The 12,228-nt window shown below is 47.4% G+C and overlaps 1 protein-coding gene across 3 annotated transcripts in view; it reads right to left on the bottom strand.

Moving 5' to 3' along the window:
- Positions 1-12,228, bottom strand: part of Snx29 (sorting nexin 29) — a 431,651-nt gene that overhangs the window by 121,146 nt on the left and 298,277 nt on the right. For all 3 annotated transcript variants that reach the window (XM_021185334.3, XM_029470597.2, XM_029470598.2), the window contains one exon: positions 4,467-4,583. In XM_021185334.3, the coding sequence (XP_021040993.1) occupies positions 4,467-4,583 (117 nt within the window). The remainder of the gene's footprint in view (positions 1-4,466; positions 4,584-12,228) is intronic.

Genomic DNA, 12,228 nt, shown 5'->3' with positions numbered 1-12,228 from the left:
AAAAAAAACCCACACATACAAACACTCCACATATACACACAGACACACACCACATACAAACACACACATATGCACATATATACCACACACACCACATACAAATACACACACACATGCATGCACACACATATCACAGAAATAAATCTCAAGAAGAGGAAGGACGTATGGGTTTTCAGTTAAACGGAAATTACTGCTGTACCACAGAGTCTGTGAAAGTTTATTAAGCAGGAGTCAATGAGGAGGAAGACAGGGAAGGAAGGGACAGGGAAGGAGCATAGGGGACTAATGCAAAGGGGAGAGACAGATGGCAGAGCCAAAGAAAGGTGAACATAGAACGAGACACACAGAGGAAGATAAAGAAGACAGAGACAGAGAAATGGCAACAGAGGAGAAGAGGAACAGACATGGGAAGACAGAGGTAGGGAGAGAGAAGCACACAGACTTAGAAGCAAAGAAGAGAGGGGAAGGGAGGGCATGGAAGGGGAAGGAGGGAAGACAAACAGAGGGAGGGAGAGCAGGAGAGGAGCACAATGAGCCCGGTGATCTGTTTTGCTGCAGGCTGCTCAGTGGGGCCCCAGGGGCCGAGGAGCCTCTGAGAAGCCCGTGGGGGCATCAGGGACTTGCAGCATGAGGAACTCTCAGAGCTTTTCCACTGCCTTTCTCAGAAAAGAGTTGTGAATTCCTTCTTAGAAAGCCTGTCCCTGGAGAAGGAACTTCTGGGAACACTGTGTCTGCAGGGAGCACTCTGGGAGGTCCTGAAGCAAAGACAACTTACTGTGCTGCCCTTTGTCTAATACATCTTTTCCCATCAGAGTCCTCCTCACACATAGGAAGACTGTTCTGCTTTTAGGAACATCTGCCTTCTCCAAAGAGCCCCTTCTAACTCCAAGGCAAAACAATCAATGTGATAAAAACAATTACAGAAGATTACAAGCTTTTAAAATAAAAACTAAATAAGCAACAGCAGCAGCAACAATCCTTTGAGTGCACACTTGGCAGAAGGAAAGAAGTTCAGCAGAGTGCTGGGTACACAGTGGGACCTTTGAGCCTCACCAGAGTCCAGGAGTATGTACACCACTTAAAGTGCTGTGCCCAGAACGTGGCTCATCAAAGGCTGCTGGGCCAGAGCAGGACCTGAAGAGTGTGGTCTGAACGGGTAGGCGTGAAAGAGCACGATGCTTGAGCTTGTAGGAGCTATGGTCTGACTGTGAAGTAGCCTCCCGGGCCCATGTGTGGAAGCAAAGCTGGGAACTATGGAGTCTAGCAGGAAAGAGTAGGTCACTGGATGGGAGAGGAAGCTTGAGGTTTATAGCTCAGCCTCTCTCCTTCCTGACTGACCTCATGTAAGCAGCCGCCTCAAGGTCATACGACCCCAGCCATAAGCCTCTCCTGTGCCACCATGATGGACCATTCCCCTTTAACTGTGAGGCACAAAACATCTTTCCTCCTCTCAGCTACTTCATCCAGGTTATTTTAGATTTGTTATTTTAATACACACGTATGAGTGTTTTGTCTATATGCATGCATGTACACTATAAGCATGTTTGTTGCCCACAAAGGTCAAAAGGCACCAGATTCCCTGGAACTGGAGCTTTGGGTATTTGTAAACTACTATGTGGATTTTGGGAACAAAATCTGAGTCCTCCTCAAGAGCAATAAGTACCCTTAACCACTGAGCAATCTCCTCCATCAGGTATTTTAACAAAGGAGAAAAGTAATCCACATTGTAAAATAAGGTTGTTGTTGTTTTTTTTTTTAAAGAGTCCAAAAGGTTGGCATTTCTAACTGTTAAATAAAATCCAGTCTCTAAGATCAGATTGAGCCCTGCCTCTTCTCACTGTAAGCCTGTTTTGTCTTCTGCTGTATGAAGGTCACAACTGGTAGCACTGTTAGGTGCGGAGGGGAGGAAATGACACACGCATACTTAAGGAAGCTCATCACACTTGGGCAGTGTGGAGGTTTGAATAAGCTTGGCCCATGGGAAGTGGCACTATTAGGAGGTGTGGCCTTGTTAAAGGAAGTGTGTCATTGCATAGGCAGGATTTGAGGGATTCTACTGCCCCATCCAATGTGGAAGAGACCCTCCTGGCTACCTGAAGAAGCCAGACTTCTGGTGGCCCTCAGATCAAATTGTAGAACTCTCAGCTCCTCCTGCACCATGTCTGCCTGGACACTGCCATGCTCCCACCTTGATGATAATGGACTGAACCTCTGAAACTGCAAGCCAGCCTCAATTAAACTTTATAAGAGTTGCTTTGGCCATGGTGTCTTGTCACAGCAATAAAAACCCTAAGACAGGCAGGTCAGCCATCAGTTACTGCCAGCTCCTCAGATCAGCAGTTACAATCTGTACAGTCTTCATCCTTCACAACAAGAATGAGCATGAAAGTAGCTCTCTGTAACAGTGTCCACAGTGACACTAGTCATCTACTCTTTCAGCATCAAGGACACACAAGAACACTACCTAAGTTCAAACTGAGGGTATTCTAAGAAATGGGCCACTGCTCACTTCCTGTCTGCCCATGGTCCCCTCTTCAGCCATCCCTGAAAGCTGGAACTCTATTCATGGGAGACTCACTGTCCCTCTTATTCACAGCACCACAAAAGCATCAAGAAGAGGAACCACTAACTGATGGAGACACAGGATAACCGGCCTAGGGAGTAACAAGAGATGGATGAATAGAGAGACAGCAGAGTTTGCAGGAGAGCTGACAGGAAACATAATCACACTATCAGTGAAACGAAACCAATCTTACACATCTAGGCTCAAGTATCCACTTAAGGAAAATGAAAACAGGGAGGGTGAGCTGCAGGACCATTCAGTGATGTCATCAGGGAAGCCAGTGTAAAACTCCAGGATGGAAACAACCCAGTGTTGTATATCAACTGCAAGGGAGAGAGAGAGAGAGAGAGGAGGGAGGACCCAACAGACAAAATGTAAGAAAAAAAGCCAGATTCCCAAAGGCAGGATGGTGGACAGCAAAGGCTGAGGGAAGAAGAAAGGAGTAGGGTTTTGTTGCAGGTGGAGAGTCAGTCAGTCTCCAGAGAAGCATGGCACCATGGTGGGGACGGCTGCACAACACAGGAAAATACGTGGCTGAGCTGTCTGCTAAAATGGTTGGAATGAGGTAGGTACTTTTACCTTCATTTTTAAATTGTGAGAAAAAAACCTAAGAGACAATCAATGAAATTATAACATGTGAGCCTCATGTGGATCCCAGATTTTAGGCACCTATTTAAAAATGAGACAGTTGGACATTTGAATACTGTTACTTGCTGCTGTAGAGGATTTAGGTCACAAGAGGTGGGGTGGCATGGCATTTACAGTTTCTTATTTCTAAAAGGTTTTCCCTTTTGTTTAAATTTGTCTCTTGTATATTATATCCCAACTGCAGTTTCCCCTCCATCACCTCCCCAAATCTCTCCCCTGTACCTCCCCTGTGCCCCAGACCCATTCCACCTCTGCCCTCCCCTCAGAAAAGGGCAGGCCTCCCAGGGACATCCACTAGATACAGCAAAACAAGATAGAATAGCATTTTCTTATTTTCGACATATACAGTAGGATGCAGAGATAAAATACTACTTACTTAGTGTTTGACTCAGATAATATGGAAGGGGGAAACAGGAAGTGGTATGTTGAAATAGAACTGACGGCAGCTGGTGAGAGCCAAGTTTGGCAATGGAGACCTGAGCATGCTCACTGCTTCCCTGCCAACCTTTGGAACTTGGTGTTTTGCATAGGAAGTGTTTAATGAAGATGAAGCTATGGTGGGCATGCATGGAAGGACCAGCATCCAACCTGACAGCATCACAGCTTGAAAGGTTCCAAGCTGGGATAAAAGTAAACGTCTAAAGGCCATGACTGATCACAGGCTGTCTCATCAGATACAGCATGACTGAGCCAAGTAAATCATCAAGCGGTTCTTAACCAGGGGTGTCTGGGGAGATGCAATTAGTGCCCCTCTAGCTAAAAAAAAAAGGCAGGGATCCCAGAATTCACAGGTCAGCCCCACAACAACAAACAATTGCCTGTGACTTGTCCTACACAGATGCTCCTCAAACCAATCTACTGAACAAAAACAACCTAAAATGCGCAACGAAAAGCTCCATCCCAGCAGACCACATGGGTACAAGAACACAAACCCAAGCCTGTTTCCTGACTGCAGCAATCTGTCCACACAGCAGAGCACAGACACACAGAGGAAGGCTCTAAGTCAGTGAGAGCACAGCACTGTGGAAGGAACATGGAATATGCCTGTATGACTGCACATACAACTGCATGACTCTCTAATGATACAGTCTGCACGGTGCAACAAGGGTGTGTGCTTGTCTAGTTCCTGCACCTTCCTCAGTCACTGACACCAGCAGAAATGAACTAACTTGGGTAGCAGAAGCCTGGTGGAGCCCCAGGGAGAGCAAAGTGAAGTGGCAGGGCTCAGACCTGCTTCCTGGTGGGGAGCACTCACCGGTCCTCGGAGGTCAATCAGCTCCTGCCTCATTTGGGACACCAGGGCTTCCTTGGCCACCAGGGCCCTGTGTAGACGCTCGTTGAACTCAATCAGCTCCCCATGCATCTCAGCCACCTGGAAAGGCAAGCAGGACATCATCAGCCTCAGGAGTGGCCCTGCCCATGCTGAGCCCCTGCTCCTGGCAGCCAGAGACCATGGCACTGTGCACCCAGCAGTGACATGCAACCTTGAGTTGAGTGAGTCTGGCAGTTTATGGTTAGACCATTTCAAACCTTAACAACACTTGTCCAAGGGTTGTCTAAGTTATGCTTGTTGATAAAGTTACTGCTGGGGCTGGGAGTGCACATAGATAAGTGGTAACCTGACTGCCTGCCATGTACAAGACCCTGAGTTCAATACTTAGCAGTGCAAAAATAAATTAACCAATAGTGATGATGATGCCCCAGCTAGTGGTGCAATGGGAATAAATGCAGTTCCATTCATGGAGCCCCTGGGTTCAAGTGAGAAAACAGAAATGAGCTCCTTCCTCCCCGTGGCTGCACACTCCTCAGCGGCTGAGCTCCTTCCTCCCCGTGGCTGCACACTCCTCAGCGGCTGAGCTCCTTCCTAACTGTGGCTGCACACTCCTCAGTGGCTGAGCTCCTTCCTCCCCGTGGCTGCACACTCCTCAGCGGCTGAGCTCCTTCCTCCCCGTGGCTGCACACTCCTCAGCGGCTGAGCTCCTTCCTAACTGTGGCTGCACACTCCTCAGCGGCGCAACCGCTCGTCACCATTGACTCTGTCTGCAGCACAATATCATCTTTCCCATGTTCTCAGTCAGCTTCTTATGAAAGCTCTGAGGGGCAGATGGATTGATCCCACCTTCCACAAACAGCTCTGAACTCAGGAGCTTCGAGAGCCTGTTCCAGGCTGTGTGATCGGTTCCTGGAGGGCAGATCAGAGCCCTGGCTGTGTGCTCTAAAACTACACCAACCCCACATGCTGCTGGTCAAGCTTGAGCCATAGAAGCTTCCAAACTCAATTATTCAACATATTTGGCTGGTTCCCAAAGAAGCAAAGACAGAGGTGCTAAGGTCATTTGTAGCCACTGCAAGGCCACTCAAGTATGCAATTCAGTGAACCATGAGAGGGTGTTCTGAAATGCTGTCCCTGAACTCTTCAGGAAGACCCCTGGGCAAGCAGCCTCACTTGGCCTGACTGCTGCCTCCTAGAAGACTCCTCCCATACTTGGATTCACACAGCATTTACTACATGTTAGGATATACATGATGCCAGGCTATTTGTCACAGGTATTTAACATGATACATAAAATATGCATACTGTTAGAGGAGGAACATAAGGCCTGGGTGCACTGAAGTGATGACGTGAATCTCACATCAAGGAGGAAAAGGGAGATCCCATTTTTTATTACAAAGACAGAATGTGCAGAAGGAAACACTTCCATGATATGCTTTTTAGTATTTATTTACTCTTTGACATGTCTGTACACAGAAGAGAGAACACATCCTGCTCACCTGATGCTTCCATCTGCTTGCTCTGTGGATCCAATGTCCCCAACATGCCAACCTCACCGCAGATATGAAATACAAAGTGCAAATGGCACCAAGGATGCCTTCACACAATGCAGTGAGCAAAGCAGGGGTGAGAAGTCAGCAAGTCTCTCAGCATTTCTCTGCTTATGGAAAGTAATTTCCCCACTTGCCTTATTCTTCACAAAAGCTTAAGCTACTCTCACGTGAAGCACACACAATCTCCCAATAATGCCTGTAGACTGTCCACATGCAGGAAGTCCACAGCTGCTGCACCCCTGCTGATGGACTTGCTAATACGTTCCCATGAATGCGAGCTCCAGACAGGTGTCACTGCCATTTCCAAGGGTGCAGTGGGAGTCAAAGAGCTGCAACAAATTTCCATAAATGCTTCCTACATCAGGTCACACAGAGCTCCAGTATGTTCACTGTGAGCAGACAAACCCTGGCTCCCTTTTGCAGCCACAGCAGTGGTCTGTATCAGGCAAAGCTCGGTCTTCACTGGGGAATGGCAGGGTGAGGAGCCAATGGAAATGAAGAAAGAAAACTTGATTGGAATAATTTCACCATCAAGCTATGCTGTGCATTGTTACGAGGGTAATCTTTGAACGTAAGCTTTCTGTCTCACTTGGAGTTTTTATAGAGCATATTCTTACACAAACCCAATCAGATACACAGCTTATACCTTACCTTGGCCGCATGAACTTACTGATTCTCAAGTAAGTATTTCCAAACTAGAAGCAACTTCTGGGGACTTGGAGAATCTCAGAAAAGGAATCTAAGTCACAAACAGATCCCACGGTCACAGAACTAAAAGTAGCCCATGAAGTCACCATGTCCTGAAAGTGTGGCTAGCAGACAGCACTTTGGCATCTATCACAGCACAATGGAACTACAAGACTGGATTTAGGAGAACAGATGCCCTCCCACCTGCTCCGCTCAGGCTGATAGTCCCACTACACACCCTTACCTGCTATTTGATACCCTCAAGGTGTCTACTAGGCCCAGGATAAAATTCTCATTCATTCTCTCTCTCTCTCTCTCTCTCTCTCTCTCTCTCTCTCTCTCTCTCTCTCTCTCTCTCTGGCCCTGGCAGTCCTCTCTGCTCCACAGCCATGCAGAGACATAGGAAGTCATCACTCCACAGACAGACAAAGAGAATGACCTATGCACCTGAGGGTAATCATCACAAAATGGAAACTACCATCTAATTGGCCCACAGTGCTGGTGTGAGAAGACACCTGTTCACAGGCATGGCAGCACTTCTGAGGCCCAGCATTTGGCCCAGAACATGAGAGCCTTCTGTATAGTCAAGGAACATGAAGAAGGAGTCAGCAAAGTCAAATGGAAAGTACCACAGAAGGGACTGGAACTGCAGTCTGGAGGCTCACTATCCCTCACAGCCAGTCTGCCATGTTGTTAAGTACCTGCTGGCAAGGCCGTTAAGTGCTGGAGCACGGAAGTCCAGGAGACATAACTCTCTCCTTGGATGCTTGGCCAAGGTGAATCGGGACTGTATTTTGGAGGGAAGGGGAGAGCCTGGAAGATGTCACTTTTAGAGCTGCGGGAAGCTGAGTGTTCCCTTCAAGTTGGAGCATCAAGGATAATGATCTTCAAATACAACAGGGCTATGAGGGAGCTTTTACATCTGTGAGGATCCCAGAGGCACCATAATTACCTGACAAACCACAAAGGATTACGAACGTAAGAAAAGCCTCTGGTGTTCCCTTTCATACCACAATGTTCTCTGTCTCCTCACATTCAAGTAAATGCCTTACCCTCCTTCAAGTGCAAAACAGACACTTTTTGGTTAAGATCGAGACAAGCCCCAAATTTCAGTAGCAACTGAAGCTCTTCTAGTGACAACCAGGAACGCATCTCGGATGCCTCAGGATCCATCTGAGGTGAAAGTCACACACTGTGCCTGCCGTAGCTGTTGGGAAAACTGGAGTTCTTTGTGAACAGCACAAGGTGCCAGCCTAGTTAAAATAAACCTGGCCAGTGCCAGCTGCCCCTGCAGAGCTGCATTCCAGCCTCTAGGAGGCTTTAGACATCTAGTGCTCCTTCCTACAGGGAAGCCACCATTCCCTACAGAATAGACCACTGCAAGGTGATACACCTCAGTGTCAGGGTCAGACGAGGCAGGGCAGAGATTTGAACCCATGCCTTGGTAGCCTTTGCAGTGATAGCTGCATAAACAGTTGAAGTATGGTAGGAAGATAACCCCTTTTACGGTAAGAAATGCAGATTTGTCTTTCATGGTACAGGCTAATAGCCCATGACCAAGTAAGTTATCATGATTACTTGGTAGGTTCCATTCTGAGAAATGCAGATTTATCCCTCCTTACACCCCAATTGAAATGGAGGGGTCTGATCTGAGCTATATGGTTTACTTGACAGACAGAGACCACTAAGACACAGGTGTCAGTAAGTGTCACTACCTGTCTGAACTGCTGCCACAGGGTCCCCAGTGTTAACCTTCACTCTTCGTGGTGCAGCCTTACAGGGAATCCACAAGCAAGCCTCTTGAAAAGGGGACAAGCAGTCTCTCTTTCGGCCCAGAGGACACCTATGCCTGCTGGTATGCAAAATCCAAGCATCCAGAAACATCAAAATAGCAGGTAAAACTGATACTTTCCTCATGGTGTCTGAGAAACTGATCAAGAGAAAGAAAGCCAAAACAGCCAGGAGCTTCAGCCCTGTGCTGAGCTCAGGGCCTTTTGCCTCAAGAGAATGAAGGAGGCTCCATGCAGCTGCATGGGTCTGCAGTAGGCAAAGGACCATCATCTCAGACTGCCAGGACAGCTCACAACACAACCGTTCCGCAGCTCCAACAAGACCCACCCTATCCTCTCCCCTCGATTGCTGTGACCTTGGACAACTTACTTTCTTCTCATTTGGGTTCAGTCTTGTTTGTAAAGCAGCAGAAATAACAACAAAAGTTTCAGAAGGCCTACGAGGTGCTAATCAGTTAATCTTCCAGAAAGCTACAGAGGGGTTATTTCATAAATGCTGTCTACTGCTACTTGTTTTAGTTAGGATTTTACTGATGTGAACAGACACCATGACCAAGGTAACTCTTATAAGAACATTTAACTGGGGCTGGCTTACGGGCTCCTAGGTTCAGTCCATTATCATCAAAGTGAGAGCATGGCAGCATCCAGGCAGGCATGGTGCGGGAGGAGCTGAGAACTCTGCATCTTCATCTGAAGGCTGCTTAATTCTAGGCAGCTAGGAGTAGGGTCTTAATGCCCACACCCACAGTGGCACACCTACACCAACAAGGCCACACCTACTCCAGCAGGGCCACACCTTCTAATAGTGTCACTCTCTGGTCTGAGCATATACAAACCATAACACTACTCTTCAGATAGACATCCACCAGTGTTACACAGCAGTACCCTGGTTCTGTAGGACCAATGCCCTCTGTCTCTCTCAGGTCTGCTTCACTCCCTCACTCATTGCCAGACTAAACCTGGGCAAGCACCTTAGAACCCTCCTACCCTGATCTTCCAGCCGATGCATGGTACTTGTAACAGAGCCTGAAGGATGGTCAATATGAGTCTTTAGAATGAGCTAAATGCCAGAGTGGGCCTGTCAGTGGATGAGCCAGTTAAAGGACTGGGCCTAGCTGAGATGTGCCCAGGGGGCATCTGCTATTGATGGAAGCCCTGCCTTTTCCCTTCTTCCTCCTGATCCACCTGCTCCTCAGGCTTGAAAAGGCTTTCTGTGCTGGGAAGAAGATGAGGCCCTGCAGAGCTGACAACCATCCCAGGATCCTTAGAAATCAATAGCAGCTCTTTGTGAACAAGCCCAGAATGGCTGGCAGAGCTTTTGAAAGGAAAGTCCAGACAAGGCTTTTAAAGTAATTCTTGACCCATTTTCACAGGCCTGGCTGAATGTGGTGTTTTATGCTTGTAATGGGTTCTAATTACCACCATTGTGTGGAACCAAGTAAACTGTGTGCCGAATTAACAGAAGGGCTCTCCCTTCCCCTCCACTGACCCTCCCAAAACTGTTCCAGTAAGAATACACTTTGTAAGGGCTTGAGGCCCTAAGAAGCAATCACAAGGAAGGCAAATGTGGCTGGCTGACCTCTGTGCTCTCTATCAGGACTGTGAAAAGTCCAGGAGGCACACTGTCTACTGGCATGCATGATGACTGGCTACCCAGCACAGTGCCCTATCCCTGTTTGCAAGCTGTGTGAGACATGGGTCTTAGTGCCCACTACTGTCTTAGTGTCCACTACTATAGCAATCCCCATGTGGTTTCAGACTTCAGATCTCTGCCCTGTAAAACAAGAGCAGCACTATTGGAATCCAGTGTAATGTCTGAGGCCTCAGGGGCTGCCACAAAACAGTGTCATATATGTACATAATAGCCTCTGTGGAGCCTGCCATTTTTGATGTATAGCAAATGCTACAAACCAGCAGCTATTATTACTGAGGAGTCAGGAACTGTATTAGGGAGAGGATGGATGGATGGATGGATGGATGGATGGATGGATGGATGGATGAGTGGATGGATGGGTGGAATGGATGGATAGAAAAAGCTTGGAGGAAAATAAACTGCAATTTGAGTAGAGCTTTGCTGGGGAATGCTGCAGGAAGACCCACAGATGAAGGAGCAGGGATGCAGGACCCTCATTTGGTCAGTGGCAACCCTTCTCTAATTGTAATGTATCCTCCCCCTCTTCCTCCTTGCCTCCTCATTGCTTCTGTACAGCCCAAGGAAATTAAAAAGAAACTACTGAAGGATTTCTGAAGTTTGAATGTGGATAGACTAATAGTGTCCCTCTGTGTGCCTGGCTCAGCTGCTGAGCTCAGAGCTGCTCAGCTCCAGTCTTCTCCACCCCAAGGGTAAACTCACCCCCACCACTGTCACTCTGAAGCACATTGCCGAGGACATTTCGTCATAGCTGACACTTTTCAAAGGCTTTCAACACAGGAGGAACTTGAGCACCAGGATGGGCTTTAGGAAGCAGCCATGTTGTTCTCTCTTTGGACATCTACATTCTGGCTTTCAGCTCCATTCAATGGGTGTGGGGGATAAGCTTACAGAGGCATAAGAAAGTCAAAACTAATGGCTTAGGAGTACATGCACAGCAGGACCCAGAACCCCATCTCATCTACTCCCTTGCAGTGCAATGCCCAATGTATCATGCTGCTCCATTCTGGAATTATCTTCTCATTCACTTATTCAGCCATGAATTTGTCTTCAGTCAACAAATGTCTACTAAGTCAATATATGCTAAGCCTGGTTCTGCATGTCAGTGGATCAGAACCTGACTCAGAGTGCTGGCATGCAGTGTGGCCAAAGGCACAGCAGAAGCTCTGAGGCCTCTGGAAGCATTGAAGAAAGACAATTAGTATGGGGAAGGGTCCAGGAGATGTGACAATAAGCTGAGGGTTGAGGGCAGGACAAGAGCTGCCCTACAGAGACAGGCCCAACCCCAGGCCACTCCCCAGCATGCTTCCTGCCTGATCATATTCTATGAGGCATGGGCTCCAGCCTGCTGATCAGGTTTTAAGTCAGTGAGAGAGGACTTCAGAGAAGCCAGTCCCACATGAGGGTCCACCTAGGACTACTAATTATTATTCTAGGAATGAGTTACCAGGCCCAGAGAGTTATGTAAGGTGTACATGCCCCTGAGTTCCAGGACTTCTCTAGAAAACATTTCACCCTCGAGGACTGCTTACACATTAATTTTGCAGGACACTGGAAAGCTCAGGCTCTTTATAAAAAGATCTAAACTTTAAAATCATGTGGCTCTTTGTCATATTTGACTGTCTTCCAGAATTTGGGAGAGGCTGGGTGCATTTTTAATCATATGTCTTTGTAAGGAATACAACAGACCTCCTGAATATTTCAACCACAGCTCAATAAATTAAGCCTAAGTTTCAAAGGAGAGATACTAAATGAAAAACATTAACTTTTATGAACATCATGACTGCTTTTCTCCCCTAAGAATGCCTTCCTCATACCAAACAGCACTCATGTACATCTGAGCAGAGCCACTAAGGGACTCATTCCTTCAGGGGAAGAGGGTAGCTTTATTTGTGTAAGTTGTAGTCTGTGGGCACAAACACCTGTACACAGGAACAGAAGTGCACATTCAAGAGTAGGCAGCAGCAAGGGACGCTGCTTTGAGAGTTAACAGGAAGCTGGATGGCCCCATCTGACAGTTACATGCTGTGTGACCATTGTGTGCCTCGATTTCTACATCTAGC

This window comes from Mus caroli, unplaced genomic scaffold, assembly GCF_978045245.1.
Source record: "Mus caroli unplaced genomic scaffold, Mus_caroli_1 scaffold_17, whole genome shotgun sequence".
Taxonomy (NCBI): Eukaryota; Metazoa; Chordata; class Mammalia; order Rodentia; family Muridae; genus Mus; species Mus caroli.
Note: the sequence above shows the minus strand (reverse complement) of the source record. Positions and strands in the feature narration are given on the sequence as shown.